The sequence below is a fragment of the Pteropus alecto genome, unplaced genomic scaffold (genome assembly GCF_000325575.1).
Source record: "Pteropus alecto unplaced genomic scaffold, ASM32557v1 scaffold98, whole genome shotgun sequence".
NCBI classification, from domain to species: Eukaryota; Metazoa; Chordata; class Mammalia; order Chiroptera; family Pteropodidae; genus Pteropus; species Pteropus alecto.
In genome coordinates this window covers 21,765,773-21,792,395 of record NW_006443570.1, presented here as the reverse complement: position 1 = coordinate 21,792,395, position 26,623 = coordinate 21,765,773, and the positions used below count along the sequence as shown (strand labels likewise).

The window sequence follows — 26,623 nt, the reverse complement described above, 5'->3', positions numbered from 1 at the left end:
GGGCTCGGCCACTTCGTAGCCACTAGCTTTGGGCATGTCATTTGCCCTCCAGGTCCCATATCTACAAAATGGAGCTAATCATATCTACTAAACAGAGATTTTTATCTGCTGAGATATCATAATGTATCTAAGATATAATAAATATTAATAACTAGTTCCCTCTTCCCCACCCCCAACGTGTACAGATAGCATCGCAAGGCCCAGACCTCTCAGTCCCCATCATGATCAAAGATATTATTTGCAGGCCAGACAGTAGCTGGGAACAGCTAAGGCCCAGGGCTAAGCTGACTTGACCTTAACTGCCATCAGCACCCTTCTCTGACAACAGAGCCAGCCAAGCTTGGGATTCTTTAAAAGAAGCGTAAGCAATGCGACAGGCCAGGGGTATGAGGCTGTGGGGGTATCTCTGCGTGTGAACTCATGTTTCTTTATACATTTCACATTTTCTTCCATTTGTCTGCTAAAGCTCTTCAGTGGCTGCCCCAGTCAGCCAATCACAGTACTTGAGTTTGTGAAGAATTCTGTGGCATGCAGTCTCTTTAGCAGCTGGTACGCTTCCCCTCTCCCTGAGAAGTGCTTTCCTTTTCCATCAGCACTAAACAAACAAGTGGAAGAAGCTAGAGTTTCTCGCCACCACTTCACCTGGTACCCCTGAAAGTTGCAGCCCACTTTGCAAATACTTTTCTTGGCCCCAGAAGTCAAGGGAGGTTTGTTGAGAAGCTGTTCTTAATTTCTTGTTGAAAAATTACCCAAAACAGGAGGAAGGAGGGCAATTGTGCAAATTCCATTTGATTACTGAGCAGAAGCTACCAGAGCCCTCAGATTAAGTGATAAACATTCCTAGGGGACAAAGCATTTAACAGTTTTCACTTTACTATCACTCTATCACCCAGCATTCTCTATACCCAAAGAGGATTTAAAGAGCCAGATGAGTACTTTCCGGCTGATTACAGGGATTCAGCTGGCCTTGGGAGAGCTCTAAACTCTGAATGGCAACTGCAATGTAATCCCAATAGCTGGCCAACCTCAGCCTTCCCAGTTCGGACTGCCTGTCCCAAGACAATCTCTCTTGAGTCTTTTGGGCATTGTAGGTCAAATAAAATAAAATGGGTACAGGAAAGAATTTTGTCCCTGCCATGGATGGCCACTTGAAGTCTGGTCTGTGGACACCAGACACCATATGTAAAAGAATTTGTTTTGGAAGGAAGCCTTCGGCAACCTAATTTGCATTCAGAGGAAATGTGCTACATTTTCCACAACAGGCAGTCCAGCCAACAGCACCAGGAGGGAGGAAGCTCCCTCTCTGTCCGCAGGTTTATCCCTGAGTGCTACGGAAATAGCAGCTGCCAGGAGAAGGAGAACAGAGGACAGGGAGTCTTTTAATACTCTTGAATGAGTTGGATATCACGTTCATGACCTAAAAAGGCAATGGTTAGTTATTCCGATGCTTGCTGCGGATGCAGCCTGCACACAGCAGCAGCAGAGTATGTCATATCATCACTTGGCCATTTTGTTCAAGCCCACCCACCTGGTGTTACACACCGACCATCCAGTCCAACAAGCCACTTGTTCAGGCCTGGCAAGTGACAACGAACACTTCACATGTTATTCTGCTTTATGGCTTACAGGCCATGTGCACATAAGCTGGTCTTGTGTGAACTTCACAGCCCTACTGATTACAATCCCCTCTCGCATATCTTGAAAACTGAGGCTCAGAGGGTCAATAACTTGCCCCACATCAAAGTGCCAGAACCACACCTGGAGGCCAGGTGTTCTGTAGAAGTTTCCACTCCGAGGCTGCTTTTGTTACAAATGGACACGTTCTTCATATCCCACTGCTTATGCTCCACTATGTAGGTGAGAAGGAAGAGAGCCTGGCAGGTAAATCATCTTGTACTGCTTTTAGGTGGGTTATATGGAAGTGTTTCTTTTCTCACCAGACTGATCCCTGGCTACCCTATTAAAGTGGGTAGCTGGTGAAAATAAAGAATGGAAACCAGGTAATATCTCAAAGCCAACCTAACAGCAGTGCTGCAACAGATTTTCCACTGCTGGAAGAAATGTCAGACTTCCCAAAAAGTTCACTGCAGAATGCCCACCCAGTTATTAAGGAAATGGGATTAACTTACTGCATACAGGAGAGAAATCCCTTGGTAGTCACATGGAAAAGCAGGCTGTGATTGGAACTTTAATGTGGAGAAGGGAAAGTCAACAGGGTAGAAATTCAGAGCACAAGGTTTCCAAATCAGCAGCAGAACACCTTACGCATATTTACAGACTGGGTTTCCACCACAGTTGGATGTGCTAGGAACTCGCTGATGAACATCACATTCTGTTTCGTGCACTGCTTCCTTAGGAAGGGGCACATCTCACCAGGGAGAAGGGCAGATGCTGAGAGCGGAGTCCAAGGTTCATAGGCTTGCTAATTCTTTCCTATAGTCCGTTCTGTTTTCTGTCAACGGTAAGGAAATACATCCTAGCAAATGACATCCGGTAATGCTTTAATTAACTGTAGTATTTTATGCTCCAATATGTACTAAGAAATTACTTCCAGATGGGGAAACTGAAAGATATTTACATGAAAAAGCAATCCCTTTATTTTAAGGAAACTGGTAACTCCCATAGGTATCGAACTTTGAGGGTCCAGGAGTCTATCCCGGTAAGTACTAGAATGAGATTGGAAATTTTTATTTACTATATAAAATGCAACAGTACTCTTTATGCATGCCAGCTTTTCATATGCCCATGTTTCCAAGGCACTGTGTAAGTGGCCCGATGCAGTTCTCATAATTTTATTTTTAGCCATCTCACTTGGAGTAGACAAGAAGTGTGAAACACTTGCTTTCACCCTCAAGCAAGCTAGTTATTTTAGAGAATTCTCTTCCTAGGGAGTGGCATTACATTTCCAGCTGTGAGGTTTTGGCATTTTCTCTAGCATTCTATAAAGAGGGAACTAGGTTTTCCTGTCCAGTCGAAATTCGGGATGAGCTGGTATAATATCCCTCTCACCGCTCAGCAGCCTCAGACCCACTCACCCTGTCTGCCCTGTAGCTGTCACGCTGGTCTTTGGCGGTCTGCTCTCAGTCCTGCTTGTCTGCACTGAGGAGCCACCCTAGGCATGGGAAAGTGGGCACCCTCTTCTGGGTGGCGGGCAAAGTCCTAGGTACTGGTTCTGTGTTCTTCAAGGAAGGGAGGAGTGCCGATAGCTTTGATTCCAGAACTGAATTTGAAGGTCAAAGCACCCTGTCCTTCATGGTTCCCGTTTCACTGTTATGATCCCAATAGGACTTTCTCCAGCCTGGGCACCTCTAAGCCGGCTCTCAGGAAGTCTGTCCGTAATAAGAGCAGCAGTGAACTCTACATCAAGTATAAATTATTAATATTTATTTTAACCACATAAAGTGACTTCAAAGTTTTTTTTTTAAGGGGCTACAGAAAGTGAGAGGAACAAACAATAAGTTTAGCTTAATAACAGAGTTGTTAGTTACCGTTTTTACCAATATATGCCCCTTTATATTTGAAGTGACAGTAATAAACCTTCTCTTTGGGGCTGGTTCAACTAAACAGGAAGAATCCGAGTCAGTACGGGGAAAGCACAACTTCTGACATGGTCCCTACTGTTAACACAAGTTTAAAATGAAAGCTGCTGGCTATCAGGAAAGAATCTTTACCATGTTGGTTAACAGCTCAACTGTACAGTAATTACACTTGCTTAGAGAGACAGAAAAAATACACGTTTATGAAAATGTGCTATAGGAACCATTCGCTATATCAAATTTCTCTCTATTGCAATGGTTCTTAGCAAGGAATAAACAGTATCATCACCTACAGAATTTTTCAACTTACATGCCAGGCCCCACTCCAGACTTACTAGTTCAGAATCTCCAGGCATCTGTATTTGTAAAAAGAGACCCAGGTGATTCTGATGCATATCCCCAGCTGAGAAACATGGTCTGTCCTTAAAAGATGCACACAGAGCATTCAGACCCCGTCAATGAGACATTTAACATAACTCCTACTGACATCTGTTGACTCCTTGGAGATTACTGACAGCGCAATAAATCAAGAAAGCAACTTCCCTGGCTACGACCACCAACTGGCAGAAAACAGGGCTTGACATCTCAATGCCATTATGAAGAGGTCCAACAAATGAATCCCCCAAAATGACTCAAAAGTGTGGATCTGGAAACACCAAGAGTGACAAGAACCAGGTGCAGCAGCCCACTGGCTTTCCTGGCTTCCCAGGTCAGTCACAGATGGCTGAAGTGACTATGCTGTTTGGAGACGGAACCACTGTTCCCTTTTTTTAAAAGTGGGAAGAGAATGTTAACCTCAATTAGTGCTGGCTGTGTAACTTCACTGCACTGCAGCGACACGACGGCTGTCTGGGCACAGTGAACTCCATCTACTGAGTTGCCAGGTGCTCGCTCCACTCCTTCCCCTCCCTTCCTGTACTTTTCATATTTAGCCATCTTTTCCTAACTGAGCTCAGCTAAAGGCCACACCTCTTTCTTCCACCGCTTCTCAGTGTTCTCGAGTTTGAGATGCTCAATACATGAGTCAGACTGACTAGCAAGACCAGGTTGGAGGGTGATGAAGAAATGAGGCCCAGGAGCAAAGTTGGGGCTGATAGACTGAGTCTGGGCAAAGGGCTGATGGAGAGGGAAGGGTAACAGTGCAGAGTGGTTATAGTGGGAAGATAAGAAGGGGAGAAATAATTATAGTTTCTGGTCAGATTTTCAAACCTTAATGTTTCCCACTGTACGGCTGTCACAAATTTCAGGGATTTTTTAGGTAACTTCCTCCATCCTGAGTCTTATCTAATAGTCCAATTTTATCCTGAGGCCTGTTACAGGCATTCTCTGTAAAGAACTCCATCTTCCTCCTTAGCTCTGACCCTACCTGGCCAACAAATTGTTCGTAATTCCTGAACAAATGCTGAGTCACAGTTAATGGAGGCTTGGTTTCCAGTGAACCGGATGAATCAGGGCAAATATGTTGCCCATTCTCATGATGGGGGATGACGTACCAAAAGCCCCATGGCAGAGAGGGAACCTGCTTCCAAGGCCTGGCGCATATAATCCTCTTGGGTGAGAGACACAGAGGAAATCCTCCCTTAGACGTACAGGGAGAGGGAAGTGGAGATTACTGAGAAATAAGGGGAATAAGGGAAAAACTTGGCCACGTCATGAAAAGTACCAGAAGCAAAATATGCACCCAAGCTGGGATTTACAAAGAAGAGTGCTCCTGCTTCCATTTCCTTCATAAAGTAAGGCTGGTTTCCTATACCTGTAATCTGCCATGTCATTAACTCGGAACAACCTCAAATAGTGGCAGAGGAAGGGGTGAGATCCAGGCTTTGTCACTCAAGTTGCCTGGACAGGTGCATGGTAGGGAATAGGGCCACGTGCCAGAGCGTGTTACCGCAGAGAGAGGCTACGGAATCGGCGACAACCGGACCAGTCGAGAGCAGCCCAGAAACAGCAAGTGAAGGGCAGGGACCTTTCACCCAAATGCTGCCTCTGCTGCAAGAATCGGAGATCGTCGAAATTGCCTTTTTATAACCTGGCCCTTACTTGCTTCTCCGATTAGGACAGGAATTAAGACAGGGCATGGGAGAGACACATTAACAACCCAAATGTCTCAGGCAGTTTCAAGATTGGCGATCTGAGAGTCGGGGTGAGCACAGGAGAGGTGGGGGGCTTCTAGGGAGCTGGGTGCTCAGGGTCGCTGGCCAGGGGAAAAAGTGCCCCTTTTCTGCTCCTACAGTCTCTTCTTAATTAGTTTCTCTAGTTTGCGGATGCGAGATGATTCCTGTTCTGGTGTGGGAGCCAGTAGGGACAAGGAGCTGGAGCCTTCTGGCCCTGAGGGCGGGGTGGGGAGCCTCTGGCGAAAGAGCTCCAGCATGCAGCTCTGCTCACTCCTCTTCAGCCCCTGAGGTTGAAAGAGAAAGGAGGATAATGAGAAGTCTGGCCCCAGCAAGGCCCTAGGGGAAAGTACGGCATCTGGTATGCTGTTAGTTGAGGCTCCGCCAACAGCATAATCACTCTGGGCTGAGGATTAACACTTTCCTCAGGGGAGTTACCAGCCCTGGGTAGTAGCCTGGGAAAGAAGCAGAGGAAGTAAAAAAGGTAATAGAATAGGAGAGAAGGGGTTGAGAGAGAAGAAAGGATAGGGAAACAGGGTGAGGAAACTGATACATCTTTTCATTCTGCTAAGCAGTGGTTCTTGACTGGGCTTGGAGGTACCATCAGAATCAGGAAGCTAATGTGCCCAGGATCCTTCTCTTCAAGAGTCCAGATGGCAGCATGAGGCCAGGCATATGCACTTTGAGGAGGCTCCCCAGGGGCCCATATCCACCCCCCTTCCCCCCCAGTTAAGGACCACTGTGTGTGAGAAGGATGTGCAAGTGGACAAAACGAGACACTGAGCTAACCTTCATGTCCAGTATCTTCTGGAAGGTTTCTGTATTGCAGTCCGTAAGGAGTTTGATGTAGTTGTCTACAAATACCACGGACGGTTCGTGGGGGGCCATCACTACCTACCAAGGGAGAGAGACAAAAGCAGGCCCTCAGGGAAAGCTCATGATTGGGGGGCAGGGGATCATCTCTTTTGACCTGCAAACTGACCAGAGTCCATTATGGACTCTGCAAGATTTCCTTAAGTAGCAGCAACTCCAAACGCAGAAATGTCCTGATGGCCTACTTCATCTTAACATTCAATTAGAGCAGGATTTCCTAAATTTGCTGAATCATAAATATCATCTGGATTGCTTTTTAAGTGCAGGTTCTCATGTCCTTCCTCTGAAGATTCTAATTCTGAGGGCCTGGGATGTTTAAAAATACCCGGTGATTTTTTAAAAATATTGGCACCATTTAGGAAACGCTGTTAGAGGGTCTACAGTTTGAGATGTTTTGTGGGTTTGTGGTACCTGATGTTTTCTATCTTCGCTTATCATTGTTCCTGAGGACTGGGCAGCAAAAGGCACTGTGGATTTAAGTGGATTTCCTTAAAAACAAAAACCCCAAAGCTGCCTTACCCTTTTCAAGACTTAAAATCTGGAACTTCATTTAACTACATTCAAGAAATATACAAGCAGCAGGAAAGTAATGGCATTGCAATCCTCACATTCATTTCCATTTGGTTTTGAAATGCAGTGTCTGATTTTCTTCCTCCAGCAGACTAGTTTTGTTTCCAACTCCTGAGAAATGTAACTCAGAATGGTAAGGGGTAGTTCACTCAGAAATTCTCTGCAGATAATTCCCAAACTCTGCTCTCCTCCCTGGTGAGTAAACCAGCTGTGGAAGGAACTGATTATCAGGCTGCTTCCAATTTCCTCAAGCCGTAAGCTCAGGGTCTGTGCAGGACTCTCACCTGGTCCCACCAATGTCTCAGGTCCCACTGCTACTTTTTACTCCTGCCATCATTTGAGTCATTCTATGTGGGAGACAGACCCGAAGAGCCTGCAGGCCCTAAATTTTTAAGAGCATTCCATGATAGCGTCATTTGTTCTCTAGCCTTCTCCCAAACAGGCCCCCTCTCTTCTCAACGAGAAGAGGTGGAAATCAGATGCAGGTGCCCAAGGCTTCGGACGTTCTCAACATCATCACCCCGTGTATATTATTTTGTTAAATGGGGCTTTAGAAAACCCATTCGCTGATTAGAGTCAGTTGCTGAAACATCTGTTCAGAGTTCCCGTAAAATACAGTTTAGAAAGCCAAAGAAACTTATGCGGAAGGGAGTAACTGATAGCTGGGCCGGAAATTCCTGCGGAGAAGCAGAGAAACCTGACCTAGACACTGATTCACAGAGACAATCCCACCTAACTTCCAATCTTGGCCAAATCTTATTACAAGAGAATCTCATTATGACGAAAAATTCATTTGTCAGGAAGAATTAGGAACTGTCCACTGGCTTTCAACAATATCTGATGAGACCAGAATTTAGTTCCACCAAAGAATGTGAGACTGGTGGGGGATCGGCCCTCACCTGTGTTTTCAAAACCAGTACTCCTTGGAATAAGCGATCAGACAAACAGCCCGAGGAAAGAAAGAGAAACTCTGTGGAAGACATGAGCCCCACCTTGAGGATCATCTCCGCCCGGGTCATGCCTTTCACAACAATCTTGGTGTAGCTGGCAGGTGCTTTCCTCACCACCTGTGAGCCAATGGAAGGTAGATCCAGCAGGACCATCTTCAGGGAATGGGTGTCCAGTAGCAGCTGTGGGAGCAAAGCAGAATCCCATGAGCCACTTCATATAGACACAACACCTAATATATCCATGATGATTAATAACATTTTTCTGATTTTAAAGGTAATACGTTCTCATCAGAGAAAACTCAGGAAAAAAACGTAAAAGGAAAAACATTAGTTATAATTCCTATTACCCAGGACAAAATAAAAACAAGAAGCCAGAGTTAAATGTAATAGTCTCACCAGTCTGTGGGTATAAAAAACTAGAATTATATTGTATATACAGTTTTATAACCTGGCTTTTCCACTTAGTACCTGAAGGTTTCTGAATTCTATTTTACATCTTGGCAGTCTTTAAAAAAAAAAAAAATCATGATTTTTAATGGCTATATAGTACTTTATGGTGTGTGTGTGTGTGTGTGTGTGATTTTAGTGTATTTAACCATTTCTCCTATAATTTGTTTCTAGATTTTTATTATTACAAATAATGAATGCTGTGATGAATAGCTTTGTACATATAATTCTAATATATCAATGGCATTTCCTTAGGAGAGAGTCTTTGGAACAGATCAAAGAATAAGGACATTTTTGAGGTTCTTGATACATATCTTGAACTGCTTTCTAAATGAATGTACCTATTTACAAATCTGACAGTAGGGCTGACTGCATCATCATTGGCACTGGAAACTGTCATAAAAATCTTGCTTATTCAACAGGCAGAAAATGGTGACTCAGTATTGGTGTATTCTGAATTTCTTGAATGCCAGCGAAGATGTAGGAGAGTATACCAAATTTAAACATTAGTACCTTGGCAACGATCTGCTTTTTTTGTTGTTGTTGTTCCCTTGGATGCTAATTATTTGGGAGGACATCAGCTTTTCTGATTGCACACCAATTGCCAAGAATGATGCTAGGAATGTTTCATGTCATTTAGTCTTTACAAGACCCTGCCCTGTAGGTATTTATTGTTCCCATTTTATAGCTGAGAAAAATCAAAGTTCCAGAGGTTAAATAACTTGCTAAAAGTATCTCACACAATGGATGGGAGGATGAAGTGGACAGGAAGCTGTATTTCCATTTCCTGCTGCCTAGGTAAGTGCTAGAGGGCAGTGTTGGCTTAGAGCTCATACTGTTGTCTGTTGAGTCCATGTGTACTATGAACATGCTGCTCTTGGCAACCAGGTCACACAGAAATAACTGAAGCCTGATAACACTCTGGCCCATTGAGACAGTTTAAGAGAATGGAATCACATGCTCACCAACCAGACAAAGGTAGCCATGGGGCGACAGTCCCACGGCCACCACCACTACAACTCTGATGGTCAATCTTATGTTCAGGACAAGGCTTGCTGTATCTACACTGCCACTGGCTCTCAGAAAGCCTTCATAATTATATCAGGCAGGGATGGAATGGGATTTCTCTAGGCCCCGGGACACTGCATTCTCTCATTCCCTGCATTTTCCTATGGACAGGAGAATTAATGACTAAAGATAAGATAACCTCATTAGTGAGAACCACTATTAATGGTCATGGTGATTATAAAAACTTGGAGATTATATCAATGTTTTACTTGAAATAACTTAGATGAAAATATTACTCTTAAAAAATGGTGAGGTATCGACAAACTGATTCTAAAGTTTATCTGGAGATACAAAAGACCCCAAATAGCCAACGTGATTTTGAAGAAGAAGAACAAAGTTGGAGGACTGACAGTACTTGACTTCAAGATTTATTAAAAAGGTACAGTAATCAGGACAGTATGGTATTGGTGAAAGAACAGATAAATAGATCAGTGGAGCAGAATAGAGAGCCCAGGAATAGACCCACACAAATAAATTGATCTTTCACAAGGGAGCAAGGCAATACATTGGAGCAGTCTTTTCAATGAATGGTGCTGGAGCAACTGGACATCCACATGCAAAGAAAATGAATCTAGACACAGACCTTGCGCTCTTCACAAAAATTAATTCAAAATGGATCACAGACCTAAATGTTAAATGCAAAACTATAAAACTAGAAGATAACATAGGAGAAAATCTAAGTGACCTTGGTATGGTAATGACTTTTTAGATATAACACCAAAGACCTGACCCAAGAAAGAAATAACTGATAAGTTGGACTTCATTAAACTGAAAAACTTATGCTCTGCAAAAGACAATGTCAAAGGAATCAGAAGACAAGTCATAGACTGGGAGAACATATCTGTAAAGGATACATTTGGTAAAGGACTGTTACTCAAAATATACAAAGAACTCTTAAAACTCAGCAATAAGAAAACAAACAACTTGATTAAAAAAAAAATGGGTCAAAGATCTTAACAGACACCTCACCAAAGAAAATATACAGATGGCAAATAGGCATATGAAAAGATGCTCCACATCATACGTCATCAGGGAAATACAAATTAAAACAATACAGGTCTCTCTTCAACTAGGCAGCGAGCAGCCTCCCCACCACGTGCAGATCTTTGCGAAGACCCTGACAGGCAGGACCATCACACTCGAGGTCAAGCCCTGTGACACCACTGAGAATGTCAAAGCTAAAATCCAAGACAAGGACAACATGAGTGGATCTTGAGATAATCATGCTAAGCCAAATAAGTCAGACAGAAAAAGTTGAAAACCATATGATATCACTCATATGTGGGATATAAAACTCAAAGCAACAAACATGACAAACAGAGACGCATGGACATGGACTGTGGGTTAGTGGTTACCAGTGGGAAGTGGGGGCGGGAGAGGTAGATAGAGGAAAAAAGGGTCAAATGTTTGGTGACAAAAGGAAATCTAACTTTGGGAGGTGAACACACAATGCAATATATATACGACATAGTGTTGAACTGTACATTTGAAACTTATCTGATTTTATTAATCAATGTCACCCTAATAATTTTTAATAAAAAAAATTAAAATTTCCTGCAACTGAGGAAAAAAATAAAATCCAAGATTAGGGGTGCATCCTACCTGACTTTTGTGGGCAAACAGAGAATGGCCACACTCTCTCAGGCTGTAATATCTAAAAGAGTCCACCCTGCACTTGGTGCTTCATCTGTGTCGTGGCATCACCGAGCCCTCCTTCCGCCAGCTTGCCCAGACGTACAACTGCGACAAGATGATATGCTGCAAGTGTTATGCCCACCTGCATCCCTGTTCTGTCATGTACCGCAAGAAGTGTGGCAACACCAACAACCTACACTCCAGGAAGGTCAAATAAGGGCCCTCCACAGCCTCCTTGGCCTGCAGGGCGGCCTCCTGCCCAAACCCCTTGGCCCTGGGGCCTCAATAAAGTTTCCCTTTTGTTGATGGGAGCAATAAAAACCAAACCAAAACAATGATATACCATTATACATCTATTAGAATGGCCGTGAAATCTGGAATGCTGATACCACTAAATGCTGGTGAGGATGTGGAGCACCAGGAACTCTCATTGCTGATGGGAATGCAAAATGGTACAGCCATTTTGGAAAACAGTTTGATGGTTTCTTATAAAACTAAACATACCCTTACCATACAATCTAGCAATCATACTCCTAGGTTTTGATCCAAAGGAGTTGAAAATTTGTGTTCACACAAAAACCTGCATATGATGCTTTTAACAGCTTCATTTATAATTGCCAAAAATTATGAAGCAACCAAGATGTCCTTCAGTAGCTGAATGGGTAAACTGTGGTATACCCTGATGGAGTAGTATTATTCAGTACTAAAAAGAAATGGGCTATCAAGCCATGAAAAGACAGAGGAACCTTAAATGCACATGATCAAGTGAAAGAAGCCAATCTAAAAAGGCTACGTAATGTATGATTCCAACTATACGACATTCTGGAAAACTATGAAGACTATAAAGACAGTAAAAAGATCAGTAGTTGCCAGAGCTGGGGGTGGTGGGTGGGATGGTTAGGAGGAGTGCAGAGGATTTTTAGGTCAGTGAAACTACTCTGTATGACACTATTATGGTGGGTACGTGTTATTATACATTTGTCCAAACCCATAGAATGTATAATATCAAGAATGAACCATAGTATAAATACAGACTTTTAGTGATGATGATGTGTCAATGTATGTCCATCAATTATAACAAATGTACACTCTGTTGGAGGATGTTGATAATGGAGGAGGCTATGCATTTGTCGGGGCAGGGGCAGGGGGTATTATGGGAACTCTCTGTACCTGCCCCTCAATTTTGTTGTGAACCTTAAACTGCTCTAAAAAACAAAGCTTTAATTTTAAAAAATGGTGAGGAAGCTACACTAAAAGTAATTTCATGCAGTAATGTGGCCAAAGGCCTAAACTCTATGTCATTCAACTGCAGACCAGGAAAATGCTAATGCATTTGGATTTTTCTAGGTTTCCAGAGATGAAAATTCTTACTTCCCAAGTATTTGTTTTTTGAAGAGGCCATAGGCTCACAGAGAAAGATACCCAGGCACGCAGAGGAGAGACGAGCATAGATTGTCTGAGGCCCATACAATGAGCCCGCATCAATCAGAACACTTCCCACAGCCCCACTGGAAATGATCACTGCTGTCCCTCAGAGGTAACCCCATACATGCCTCTAAAGAATAAGTATGCTAAATTCCAAGAAGATTAAAAACCTAGATATAAAAAGAAAAACATTAAGGAAAAAAAATAGATTATTTTTATTACTTGTGGGTAGAGAAGAATGTGAAACACCAGAAAGATTGAAAAATCTACTACTTTAAAATAAGTTTATATCAAAGACACATAAAGCAAAAGGCACAAACCAGGAGAAGATATGTATAATATTGGCAAAGGAATAATATTCAGAACATATGAAAATTTCTACAAATCAGTAAGAAAAAGACCAGCAACCCAAAAGCAACAGTAACAGCAATAGTAGGGCAAAGATCTGAACAGGCAATTCATGAAAACAAAAACTCAGGAGCTCATAAGACATGTGGAATGACATGTAATGTAATAAGTAATCCAGTAAATGCGAATTACAGCCATAATTGTATAACATTTTATACTCATCAGAGAGGCAAATGTTAAAAAGGCTGATAATACCAAGTGTTGGCAGGATATGGCACAATGAAATTCATATTTATGGTGAAAATATAAATTTGGGAACTCTCTAAGCGGAAGCACTTTAGAGGAAATTCAGTAACATTTTCTTACTTGAAGACTTGCATAACCCACAACACAGCACCCATACTTACACCCTTTAGGGAAATTCTTGCTCTTATAAAAAAATGTTTCCTGCATCCACTGTTTGTAACAGCAAAACACTGGAAACAACTTAAATGTCCATCAACAGTAGAATGGATAATTAAATTGTGGTATATTCATGCAATGGAATATGATATTTGAGTTAAAATGAATAAACTCAGACAACATATATCAACATAGATAAATCTCAAAAACATTATATTGGGCAACAAAAGCAAGTGGGGAAATGATATGTTTAAAAATATGCAAAACAAAATTACATATCGTTTGTGAATATATACACATGTAACACATCAAAACGCATATGGGAATGATAAAAGTCAAAATCAGAATAGTGGTTACTTCTGGGCATGAAGGGAGGGGACTGAGCGGGTAGGATCCCTGGGGGCTTCAGCAATAATTGTGATGATTTACTTTATATAAAAAAAGATCTAAAGCAAATGTGGAAGCATGTTAAGATTTGACTGAGTGGTGAGCTGGTATTCTTGACATTATTTTCTATATTTATATTAACTGGAAATATTTATTTCTTCTTCTTTTTTTAAGTATGCTATTTGAGGCCTGGTGAGGATTCGACTTTATCTTCCATATAGCAAATTTTCAGAGCCTTGTCAAAATCAAAGCCATGTCTTAGCATTAGCTGTTGAAAGGGAAAAAAAAATCAATGATTTTGAAACATATGGGCATATTGCCTACTTTTTTCTATACTTTCTACTTCCTATAGACATATTATGTGTATAAATAATTATACAGTCTTAAATGACAAGAAGAGTTCTAAATGACCAAGACATAATTTTCTAGTGTCTTCCAAATCTTGAGATATGACATTTTCAATCCTTGGCCAGTCAATAAAATTCTGTCTACAGCAGACAGCTGAAGAGATAGAAACCCTGGTCTTAGGCTTTACAAAAAGCAGTGCAGTCAGAAAAGGCAGGAGCTAGTCTGACAGATTTAGCAGCTGTCTGTGGGAAGTGAAGGTGAATAGCCGCATTTATCATGAAAATCTGCTGGTTTTCTTTGTTGAAAATAGCTAACAGTTCATCTCCTTAGGCATAAGGCATGGGGTAAGAGGTGGTCATAAGCCAAATTTGTTTAAGCCTCAGAGATAATTTTTTGGAGTGGTGTGGCTCATGTTGTTGATGGGCTACTGGGGTATAGGGCTGGCCAGCATGCTATTCTTGTGAAAGTTCATCATAACCCAACAATGGAAAGTTTTGAGGGGTTTACTTCTTAAAGTGCCTCCTACTCTTGGGGGGGACACCATGACTATTAGTAGTTAGGGAAATCTTGAGTGGATAAGATAAAAGTATACATCTAGAAGGTAAAGAACCATATATATGCTGCAAAGTTCTTCAATGAGGTGGCACAGAAGATATAAAAAATGCATGGACCAAGGTGGGGACATGCTCTGCTCCTTCTCTCTCTCTCTAATTTAGGTGTAACTTTCATACAGTAAAGTACATAAAAACCAAGTATGTAGCTTGATAAACTTTTATATATGTATACCTATACCTTATACCTAACTAAAGATATAGGATATCTCCAGCATCCCACAAGGCTCCCTCATGTTCTCTTCCAGTCAATGCTCTCCCTTCCTTCTCAACAAAGGAGACCAGTTTTCTGCCCTCTGTCGCTGAAGATTAGCTTAACTCATTAATCTGCTATGAACATTCTTGTACATGTCTTTAAGTGGTCATGTGCCCTCCCTTCTCTGGGGTGGAATCTGCTCAAGTGTAGAATTGCTAGATTACGGGGTAGGCATGTCCAGCTTTAGGAGAGACGGCCCAACAGTTTTCCCATTTGGCTGTGCCGATTTCCATTCCTACTATTAATATATAAAAGTTTCAGTTGCTTTACATCCTCACCAACACTTGGTATTGTCAGTCTTTTTAATTTTAGCCATTCTGACATTATTATGACTTTAATTTACATTTCCTTGGACAATTAATACGTTTACTGGCTTTCTAGATATCCTCTTTTTATATACAGTATACGGCAATGGTCAAGATTAATATTTTCCCCATATGGACATCCAATTGCCCAGCACCATTTATTGAGATCTTCCTTTCTCAACTAAATTACAGTGTCACATTTTTCATAAATCAAGTGTCTGTATATGTGTGAGTCTATTTCTAAACTTGATTTTGTTCTATTAGCTTATTTGTCCCTGATGCCAGTACCACAGTCTAAATTACTACAGTATTAAGTCTTGATACCCTAAGGTTTAAGTCTTCCAACTCTATTCTTTTTCTTTAAAATGATTTTAGCTGTTCTTAGCCTTTTGTATTTCCATCTAACTTTCAGAATCAGCTTATCAGTTTATATGCACACAAACACACGCACACGCACTCACACGCCACCCATGCTGGGATTTTAATTGGGACTGTACCAATGCTATGAATTAATTTTGGAAAACTTTACATCTTTTTGAGTGTTTTAATCTAGGAACATGAGCTATCCTGTCATTTTAAAGGTCTTGTTTAATGTTTCTTAAAATTGTATCATATTCTATGTAGAAGACTTGGACATTTTTGATAGATTCATTCTTAGGTATTTAATGTTTTCCTAATGCTACTGTAAATTAAAAATTTTTAAGTTTTAAATTGTTGCTGGTATACAGAAATATTTAAAATGTCAAAAATAATTTAATACTGACCTTACATCCAGCAACCCTGCTAAATTTATATTTTAATAGTTTATCTGTAGATTTTTAGATATTGATTCACAATCATGTTCTCTGTTAAAAATGACCGTTTCTTCCTTTCTAATTTGTATTTAATTCTTTAAAAAATTTTTACTTTTTTTTTTTTGCCTTATTGTTCTGGCATTTAAAAATGACCTTTTCTTCCTTTCTAATTTTTATTTAATTCTTTAAAAAATTTTTACTTTTTTTTTTTTGCCTTATTGTTCTGGCAAGGACTTCAAGGGCAGTGTAGGACAGAAATGGTGATAGCAGACATCTTTGTCTTATTCCTAATGTTAAGAGAAAATCTTTCTATATTTGACCATTAAGCATGATGTTTATTGTCATTTTTTTTTTCTTTAACTGATGCGTTTATTTCGTAAGCTTGTTCAGTTCTCCCATCTCCAGGTCCTGGATGACCTTGCTGATGGCGGTAAATGCCTCTAGAGCATGGCTGAGCCTGTCTCCTCGCTCTGTGTGGCATGAAAAGAGAGGACCTTTTTTGACTGAGTGATAGAAGAGGCTTTGAGCTCTCAGTGGAAAGGATGGTCTCATAGAAATCAAGATGGGCCAGAGCTTAATCAGACAGAGAAAAGTGAGCGGCTGGGTAGATAAGAGATTCAAAAAGCTCTTTAGAAGGAAAAAAGTGATGTGTGAAACGGAGAAAGCTCTACTATCTGGGCAGAAGCACATGCATTCAAAAAAAGAAAGGAGAAAGTTTAACTTTCCTAACTCAAGTTCTAAAATGAGAAAATCTAGAAGGAAGTTTAATTGCAAAAGTATGAAAGTTTTGTGTCGATCCCCAAATAAAATTTTATTTCGGATTACACATGAGTGAATACATGTGGGTGTGGATACTATTATTATCTTTTAGAATTTGTTATGGAGAATTTCAAACATAGATGAAGTAAACACAATAGTATCATAAATCTTTATGCATCTATCACCCAGCTGCAACCACCAAAGGCATTCTGGTATTCTCATCTTATTTCACTTATGCTTCTAAATCCTGTGGTTCTCAGCTGGGGGTGATTTGGTCCATTACCCCAATCCCCACCCAGATATCTGGTGATGTCTAGAGAGATTTCTGATTGTCAAAACTGGAAGGGTGTTACTGGCAACTAGTGGGTAGTGTGGTAAGTGATGCTGCTCAACAACTTGTAAAGTATAAGCCCCCACAACGAAAGATTCTCTGGCTCCATAAGTCAATGGTGCAAAAGTTGAGAAACCCTGCTATGATCACTCCCTATCCCTCACTTAATTTTTTTGAGGTAAAATATACATACATTAAAATGTACAATTCTTAACTGTACAATTTTGCCAAATGAATTTACCCATGTAATCCATACCCTCTCATAAGTTTTTATATATACCCTTTATCAGATTCAACAATTTCCCTTCTATTCCTAGTTTGTTAAGGTTTATTTTAATCTATAATTTGTAGGTATTGAATTTTATCAATCTATTTTTTTTAAAGGAGTGTTTAAAAACACTTGCTACATTTAGGATATTTACTGAGAAGAACTGTGTCTGAAAAATAACCATTCTACTTTCTTGTTTTTCCAACTGCAATGTTATACATACTACCTGATTTTCTTTTTCCCTTTTCTTGGTGTTTGGGTTTTAAAAAAAATCTAAAACTTGCTTTAAACCATTTTTTCCATATGGTTTTGAATCATGTGAATTTTAAAGTCAGTATGGTTAAAACATGTTATATACATAGAATGGAATGTTATCCAGCCTTAAAAAGGAAGGAAATTCTGAAACATGCTACGATCTAAATAAACCCTGAAGACATGTTAAGTGAAATAAGCCGGACACAAAAGAACAGCTATTATCTAATTCCACTTATGTGAGGTACCCAGAGTAGTCATATTCATAGAGATAGAAAGTAGAATGGTGGTTGCTAGGAGCTGGGGGAAGGGCAGAATGGAAGGTCAGTGTTTAATGGGAATGGAGTTTCAGTATGGGAAGATGAAAAGGTCTGGAGATGGATGGAGGGGATGGCAGAACAACAATGTGAATGTACTTAATACTGTTAAACTGTACACTTAAAAATGGTTAAAATGGTAAATTTTATGTTTTGCATGTTTTACCACAAAAAAGTCAAGATAGCATATGAGGATAATACAAAGGAAAAGAAAATAACCTCATAGATAAAAAATATATTACTTAAAATATTTTAGACTCCATAATATGACAGATCTAAAAGGGGTGCGTGAAGAGTGTCTGGTTCAGTGTTTTTATTTAAACAAATGGAAACTGAGCCCAGAGCAGGGAAGCAACTGCCTATGATCATGGGGACCATTAATAGCAGAGTGGGGGCCCCCAAGTCTCAGAGTTCTTTTCCCTATACCATATTATGCTGCTTCCTCTATAGTTAGGTTGGTGCAAATAGATTCCATTTCTGCTGTGTGCTCATAGACACCATGGCTACAGACTACTTAGTGACCTTGCAAATCCCATCAGATTCTCTGAAAATCACAAACTAGCAAGAAGCATTACAAATACTAGTATGGCTCAGTTCCACGTGGCCCTTGCAATTGCTCAAGAGGGCTCTGGGGCTCAAAATAAGTAATTCACTTTATACAGTAATCAGGAAGAGCAGGAAAATGTCTCCTTTCCTTATTTCAGCATGTGTATTAAAGTATAATCTATATTTAGGATGTAGTAGCTTTGTGGCAAAGCAGAGGCGGTTGAGATTAGCTAAATCTTAGATTTGAATGTCACAGTTTTATTTAAGCTCAGTTTACAGCTGCTAGAAGAAGTTCAGTCTATGAACATTGCTGCCTGAGTGATCATACCTTTGGCTACATGACTGTTTGGGTTTCTAAGCCCAGATATTTCAGGCAAGCATAGACCCAGCTAAACCTGAACTTCATGTGGGACTCTTTCAAAGGCCACATTGTCCTTTGGTTCCCACCACGCCATCCCCCAGGCTGGGCCTGTTGAGATCCACACTCCCATATCACCCACTCATATTTGCCTGCGGTCTGAGAAAGTAAAACCTTAAGGTTCTCATCCATGTCTCAAAGCAGAAGTAAATACTGGCTAAACTGATATTTTTGAAGATACGGGCTTTGCGTCCGAGCTGATTATTTTAACATTCTTTTAAGGAAGAGAAAATCTGAGGAAAATAGATATGATATTAGATTTATGTGACAATATGAAAATATCAGGATTACGAGAGACTAAATCAGCTAGCAAGGCCTGGGAAAGCTGCAATCTCATGAATGCATGTTCTCAATGAGTCAACTTTGTGTTCCAGTGGCTTCATCAGGTCTAGAGACAGAAACCTAGTAACTGAGAACTCTAAAGCTTCTTCTAGATACACAGATCGTAATCACTCCACATCCTCTCTGATTACACAAAACAGTGAGATGAACAGAATCAATTCTCAGTGAACACAGGCTAATGAAACTAGAGACAACATGTTGGGGGAGGGGCATTAGGCTGCTGTTTCTAACTAAGAATTAGCTCTATGCTTATTCCATACAAGAGTCTAGAGTTTCAAAACACTGAAATGTTACAGTCAGACACAGTCAGTGTCTGAATCCACACAACCTCTCAAGAGGTTTTCTGAGACAATATTTTTGACTCTGGTTAAAGCTGGTCAGTCAGACAGCCAGCAGCAAGCGTTGACTAGGTGTTACTATGCAGAGAGATGGGAAATGAAAACAGAAACAAAGTCGTGTCCTTGGTCTGAAGAAGCTTAAATTAGTAAGAGCTGGCATTTGTTGGGGGCTTACCTTGTGCCAGATTTTGTGTCATTATCTTGTTTAATCCTCGTAACTACCCTGTGAGGCAGAAGTAGGATTAACCCCATTTTACAGATGAGGAAACTAAAGTGGTGGGAGGTTAAGTAACTCATCAAAGGACAAACAGTTATGCTGCAGACAGCATTCAGCCTCAGACCTCCGTGATTCTGGAGCCCATAACCTTAATGCTCACGCCATACTGCCGTTCCATAACCTAGAAGGCCACTCACAAAAAGAGTATAAAAACACACTGTACTTATCAGATTCAGAGATTCCTGATATTCACAGGTATTACATCTCTGGCTTTGAAGCTTCATGAGATCCATGATGCACTGGGCATATGCCAACTTGCCATCTTCCAGAGGTATGATGGACCAGCACAGCCTAGAGCCCAGTGTGAGGGCAAGTCACTAAGCTGCGAGAGAGCTGAGCCTGTACCAAGCTGACTAATTAGGTAGAAGATCAGAAAATGCCTTGAATTATATAACCTTCTTACTTAAAAACGTAGTCGAGTTCTTTCAAATATAAAAAGTAACTGAAATAGGTTCGCTAAGTGCTGCCAGATAGAGGCCTGGAATTTGTTTTAATATATGAGAATCATTTATGATCAGTATTTAAATAGTTTATATCTAAGTAGGTATTTTTAAAGAATTAGGGGATGAATATCATTGTTTGCTTCTTTAAAAGTAAGCGTAAGCTGCTCTCTGAACTCAAACTGCTCATTCTGAACTCAAACTGCTCATACTTTGAATAGTCTGAATAGGTGGTAGCTGAAATGAGGTGATTCTGCTGTAGCACGTAACTCAACTCATCGGTGCTAATGTGACACAGACTATGAAGAGATGTCTTGAAGCACAGAATTCAAGTGAACGGAGTGGGGCTAATCCAGGAATGAATCTTGGGTGAGGTGAACAGAGTTTTTCAGCACCAAAAAGATAAGCCTTTCTTTGCTACTCTTAAGTGGATTCTGCCCCAGCAACTATGGGATCCAAAATAAACAGAGCCTCTGTCTGGACACTTTTCGCTTTGTCCCTCTCAAGCCCCAGCTCTCAGGGTAGCCTCTCTGACCTTCCACTCTAAAGCCATTATTCCCTCATGCCCCTAAGATATTCTTTCACATAACCCAGCTTTATACCCTTTAGCATACTTAAGTTGAAATTATCTTTTAATTTCTTTGTTAAATTGTATATTATCTATCTCTTCTTACTAGAATGTAAGCATCATGAAGCTAAGATCTTTTCTGTCTTGTTCACGTGTTATACCCTGCACCTAGAATTTAGTATGTGCTCAACAAAATATTGTTGAATAAATGGATAACTGAATTAAGCTATTAGGTCATCACACTATTCCCAAAGAGGGGAAATCAGCAATTGTACTGCAGATCAGATCTGTACTATAAAGGTATGTATGTGGTCTATGACTAAAGTCAGAAAGAAAAGGCCCTGTATTAAATTCACCTCACCTGTTCTGCTCCCACCATGCTAATTGGCTTGCACTTGAAGAGGTGGGTGATGAACTTGGGAATGAAGGAGCTGTGGATAAAAAAAGAGATGACGAATTAGGCTTATTTTCTCTTCTGTAAAGAACTGCAGAAAAAATTTCAAGGACTCACTTCCTTCCATAAAGAAACTGAGAATTAAGTAGATACTTCTGTAGCCTACCAGCATCTATTGCCTTCCTTTTCTTTCCTGGTTTTATTTAGCTATACATGGCCTTGGGATGTAAAAGAAAAGTTAATTCCTCCTACTCTATAGAGGTGAATTCTAATTAGCCTCAGCCAGTCAGGGTATGGCATTCCCTTGGTAACTGTTGTCGGTCTTGAGATGGGGACGTGATCTAAGTTGGCCCATTCAGACTAGAGGTATTTTATTGCATGGCTGGGGCAAGACTCTTCTTCTTTAGGGTATTCTTGTATTTGGTTATATCATCTAGAGCGGCCATTTTCCCACCATTATGAGGATGAAGCCAGCCCTAAGGGGAGCAGCGTAAAAACCTGGGTCCTTAATGATGTTGCTGAACCACTAATCAACCATTCTTGGATCTGTCCCTACTCTGGGCTTCTGGTTTACATGAAATAAAGTTTACCTTCTGTTTAAGTCTGTTTCAGTCAGGGCTTCTGTTATTAGTAGCTGCAAAAATCCTAACAGATATGAGAGTAGAATATACATAAGGTGGTTAGGGGATCTTAAATGCAAAAATAGGAAATAATTGTTAAGGAGTAACTGTCGGATCAGGAACAAAATATACGATCTCTCCAATTTACCTAGGGCTGAAGGGCAACTTGGATTAGGTGAACCAATAATGATGCTGGTTTGGGGAAAGGGAGAATTAAATTTGAATAGGTCAGGAGGGATTTTTAGGAAAAAAACTGCAAGGGCCTGAGTAGGGAAACTGGATTGTACTGATGTAGAATGGAAGGTGTGGGAACTAGAAATGCCTATAATCAAGGCCAGATCCAGAGTTAAAGACTGCGGGTGGGGTTTTGGGAGTGGTGGAAGGGGGGATGGTCATAAGGGCTAATGGCCAAAAGAGAAACGGTGGCAATAAAGCAGGATTTGTAGGCTGAGACAAAAGCTGGCTAGCACTCATTTCACTCTACAAATGCTGCTCTCAGGCTGCTGATCTCCATCCTCTTCGATATTTCTCCATCTTTTTCTGTACACTTGTGCACACTCTAATATCCAACGACCTACTGGACATCCTATTGGAATGGCCTACTGGCACATCCACCCCAGCATATCCATGACTCAGCCTCATTCCAGAATCCAGGCTCAGTGGACTGGATCTCATCTACCCAGTCATCTAAGTCAGAAACTGGGAATTACTCAAGAGGGCTCCCTCACCCTCAATCCCACTATCCAATCAGTTACCGGCTCTTCTCCTGAACTCCTATATCCACCCTTCCAACCATTCCCATTACTGCCTGCCCTTTCTTGAGCTCTCAATTGTTTCCTAACTGGTGTCCCAGCCTTCAGTCTCACTCTTTCTAATCTATCTGCTGCCAAACGGACTTATTTCAAATGCAAATATAATCAAGACCTTCTCCTGATTAAAACTCTTGTAAGGCTGCAGACAAGGCCTTCCTTGATTGTCTAGATTCTCTGAGTTCAGTCTCATCATGCTAAGCCCTGGCACTGTATGCTTTAACCCGGTTGAGCTACTTGCAGATCCCATGATTCTGCAGGCTATTTAATGCCTCTGTGATTTTGCTTATACTGCTCCCTCTGCCTAGAATGCTCTTCTCTACAGCCTTGTGGGTCAGTACACATACATCTCTTGGGCTCTGCTCAAGGACATCTCTCCTATGAAGCCTTTCCTCCATCACCATATTCTTTCCATCATATTCTACGTAGAGTCCACAGACTTCTAGCTAACCACCTAACCTACTTTAATATACTTGTTCACATGTCAGTTTCCCTCTACTTGACTCTAAGGCAAATGAAAATAGGGACCATGTCTATTATGGCCAAAGCATTTAATTCTGTGTCTGGGACATAGCAAGTTCTCAAGAGAATGTATGTTGAATAAATAATAAATAATAATAAATAATAATGGTAGCAGCTACCACTTTTTGAACGTCAGCTTGGTACGAGCACTTTATCAGGAAGTTTACACATGACTTCTTATTTTATCCTCCCAGCCACTGTTAAGAAATTTGTCTTATTAGCTCCATTACTGAATGGAGGAGAATCAGCTTAGTGGACGAGGGAAGTCACTTGTGTTTCAAAAAGTAGTTTCAACTGGGGGCGGAGGAGGGCGATCTTGATGTTTAAACAGGAAAGGCTGTTGCTTCACAGAACAAATGGAGGCAAAAAGAAACAACATCTATGGCTTTGCATTGGTGAGAAAGGAAAGGAAGTTAAAGAGAAAGGAATTTAAACTCCAGAGATCAGATCTATGGGAAGGTCTGCTGATCGGGAGGGAGAACAGGGACTACTTAGAATGGATTCTTCAAACTAGAGTCAGGCCAAACAAGAATGTGAGGTTGACTAACTGGAAGAGTACACACAGTTTATAAACTAAGTTACTTTACACTAGAGTAGGCATCAGTTATGCCCTCAAACAGGCTGTGTGTTAGTCTACTGGGGGTGACATAAGGAAAATACAGGGACCGGGGACATGTCTTTGGGGGAGAAGTCCAGCAATGTAGTGAATAACTGCTAAGCATATCTCCAGCCCCTTGAGGTGGTGGTAGCTATTGCTCTTGGCTGGGGGAAGGTCTTCTCACAGCCCCAACCTCTGAGGTTTCAAGTCTTCAACTGGGATTCTACAAGGATGAGAGGGTACCACGAATTAAATCAGAAAGCCACTTTCTAGATCACAAGTTAAACTTTTCCAGATGTGAGAGATAGCCGTCCTACTCCCAGCTCATCCAATATGGGCTTAGTAATAAAATGAAACGGCTCTGAGAGGCTGTAAGGCCAATGCCGGGACTAGCCAAGAAAAGGAATCCCTTATTCACTTTAACGTGAGCTCAGTCAGACCCCTGTACAACCACACTGGAGATTTTTGGCCACGGTAAATTTTTATAGAGATGCTGTTTCTACCAGGGGTTTTGGAGAGTGTCACCATGTGATTTATCGGCAATGCTTTTAACACACATTAATGAGCACCCAGAGAGTAAAGGAAATGTCAACTCCTGGGTCACCTGCCATACTGCAAACATTAACGTCTCCCTGGAGAGTCCACTCTATCCCTTCTTGACAAACTGGAAACTGAAGCTGACACCACAAGCCACTCCATAACTGTTGTTCCTTGGGGATTTATTTGTGAAGGAGAGGAAAGACTTAATTGAATGCAAACGGGGAGAGATTTGGGGATGACAGAAACCTGGAGTCCTAAATCACCTTCTGGGACTTGGATGAGAACAATCTAAACACAGTAGCTTGGACAGGGCTGACCTTCCTGAAGCCCTTTCCTGAGAACTTGCCGAAGTGCTTGTTTGGTAACTGGTCAGAGGGGCACTGACCTCTGCATTGTCTGGTCTCAGGGGAAACAGTGCTACAGCGAGATGCTGACTGACTGGCAAAGGACCAAACTATTTCCCTGCTTCAAAACATCAAACCAGAAATGGTCACGTGTGAGGACATGGCAGGAAAACAGCAGCTCAGTGTTCACTCCAACAACCTTCGTAGAACAGCTCCCTGACTTGCCCTTCCCAATTTCTGGTACTTTCCTTGGACTCAAGGCCATCTACAAGTGAATAAATTTTGGTAGCCACATTAATAGGTACTACGGGGAAGGAGGAAGAGAAGGCTCAAAAGGAACAGAACTGACGGTTCCTACCTTTATATATGTGGAATCACTGAAAAATAATTTTAATTATTCAAACGGGGAGGCAGGGGCACAGTTATGTCCACATAATTAAAAATAACAGGATCCCTCAGCTCATTTCTCTTTGCTTTGGTCTGGTTGATGACTGTACTGCTGTTACTGTTATCTGTGACTTCAGTGCATTTAGTTTTCTTATTACACTTTAAAAAAAAATTAGTTTCAAGTATACAGTACATTGGTTAGACATTTATATAGTTTATAAAACGATCCCCCTAATTGCTCCTTCTCTCCTCTGGTTTTCCGCCTGGCCAATATATTAATGCTAACTACATTCCTTATTATTATGCTTATTTGGGGCACAAAAAAAATTATTCTGCCTGCTGGCACCAGAATAAGCTCCAGCTGGATGGTGGGGACACCTAGATTATGAGCATACTGGTAGTAAGTATAGCATTAGCATAACCCAATGATGATAATGTTCCAGGACTTACTTTGCAAATTTAATGCAGAACTGAGTGAAGTATTTTCGCGTCGAAGCCAGGTTGTCACGGATGATGGGGACGTTTTGCTTAATGTGAAGAATGACAGAGGTGACGTAGGGGCTCTGGTCACCAACATGTTCCACATTCTGCCACTGCATCTGAAAAGGGAGATAGGGCGGGACAAGCCTTTAGATCCCTCACAGGAGGACAGCCTTACCTGTTACCAGAAAAGGGTCAGGGGAAAGTGGAAATTAGGCCATAGCTTGCCATCACAGCTGCCATTTTGTTTTGAGGAGTTTGTCTTACCCAGTTAGTAGTGGGTAATTGTGAATAAAAACAAGTATTCCCATCTTATCCATGACAGCGAAGTGTCACTCAGGCATCTTTTCCTACCCTGTCTCCCTCACGCTTGAAACAGCCTTCCCTTCCCACCTAGGTGGCCATCTTCTAAAGGAACCCTCACCAGGCAGATGAACTGGATCCTATTCTTCTGTCAGCTATTCTACCAAAAAAAGACTGTAGGAGAACAGGAGAGGGACATCTACTTCTGAGCAGATTAGTAGCTTGGGAGGCCAGAGAAGGGGCTGGGCTAAATGAAATGAAACCTGGCCAAGAGCTAACTTATGCTTTTCTCTCAAGTAAACTGAGAGGAGTTGAGAATTTTTTTAAAAAGGAAACTAGAAATGATATGACATGTGAGACTTGCTTCAAAATATCTGGGGTAGGGAGGAGCAGATGAAACAAACTTAGTGAATCTGGGTGATGGGTACGTGAGGTTCATTATACTGCTTTCTTTACTTTTGCATATAATTGAAATTTTTCATAATAAAATGTTAGATTCTCATTCCTCAAACCTTTGGGATTATGTCAGGATTTCAATCAAAGGAAAGGAGAGAGGCTCTCTGGCAAACCTAAAGGGCAGGGCAGAGGGTAAGACAGTGACAGGGGAACAGGGAAGGAAAATGGCGCAGGAACTGTGTGGGTGGCAGGGGTAGGGGAGATGAGCATTGCTAAGAGGACTGATATGGTCCCTGACCAGGCCATGG

The 26,623-nt window shown here is 41.2% G+C and overlaps 1 protein-coding gene and 1 pseudogene across 3 annotated transcripts in view; one reads left to right on the top strand and one right to left on the bottom strand.

Moving 5' to 3' along the window:
- Nucleotides 1-3,362: 3,362 nt before the first annotated feature.
- VPS53 (VPS53, GARP complex subunit) overlaps nucleotides 3,363-26,623 on the bottom strand; it is a 128,073-nt gene continuing 104,812 nt past the window's right edge. For 2 of the 3 annotated variants that reach the window (XM_025041785.1, XM_025041786.1), the window contains 5 exons: nucleotides 25,587-25,735; nucleotides 21,284-21,353; nucleotides 8,083-8,220; nucleotides 6,437-6,541; nucleotides 5,764-5,934 (listed from right to left, as the gene is read on the bottom strand). In XM_025041785.1, the coding sequence (XP_024897553.1) occupies nucleotides 5,764-5,934; nucleotides 6,437-6,541; nucleotides 8,083-8,220; nucleotides 21,284-21,353; nucleotides 25,587-25,735 (633 nt within the window). Of the gene's footprint in view, nucleotides 5,935-6,436; nucleotides 6,542-8,082; nucleotides 8,221-21,283; nucleotides 21,354-25,586; nucleotides 25,736-26,623 lie in introns of all 3 variants that reach the window. The other variant, XM_006925053.3, reaches the window with a different exon arrangement.
- On the top strand, nucleotides 9,801-12,262 carry LOC102897154 (annotated as a pseudogene).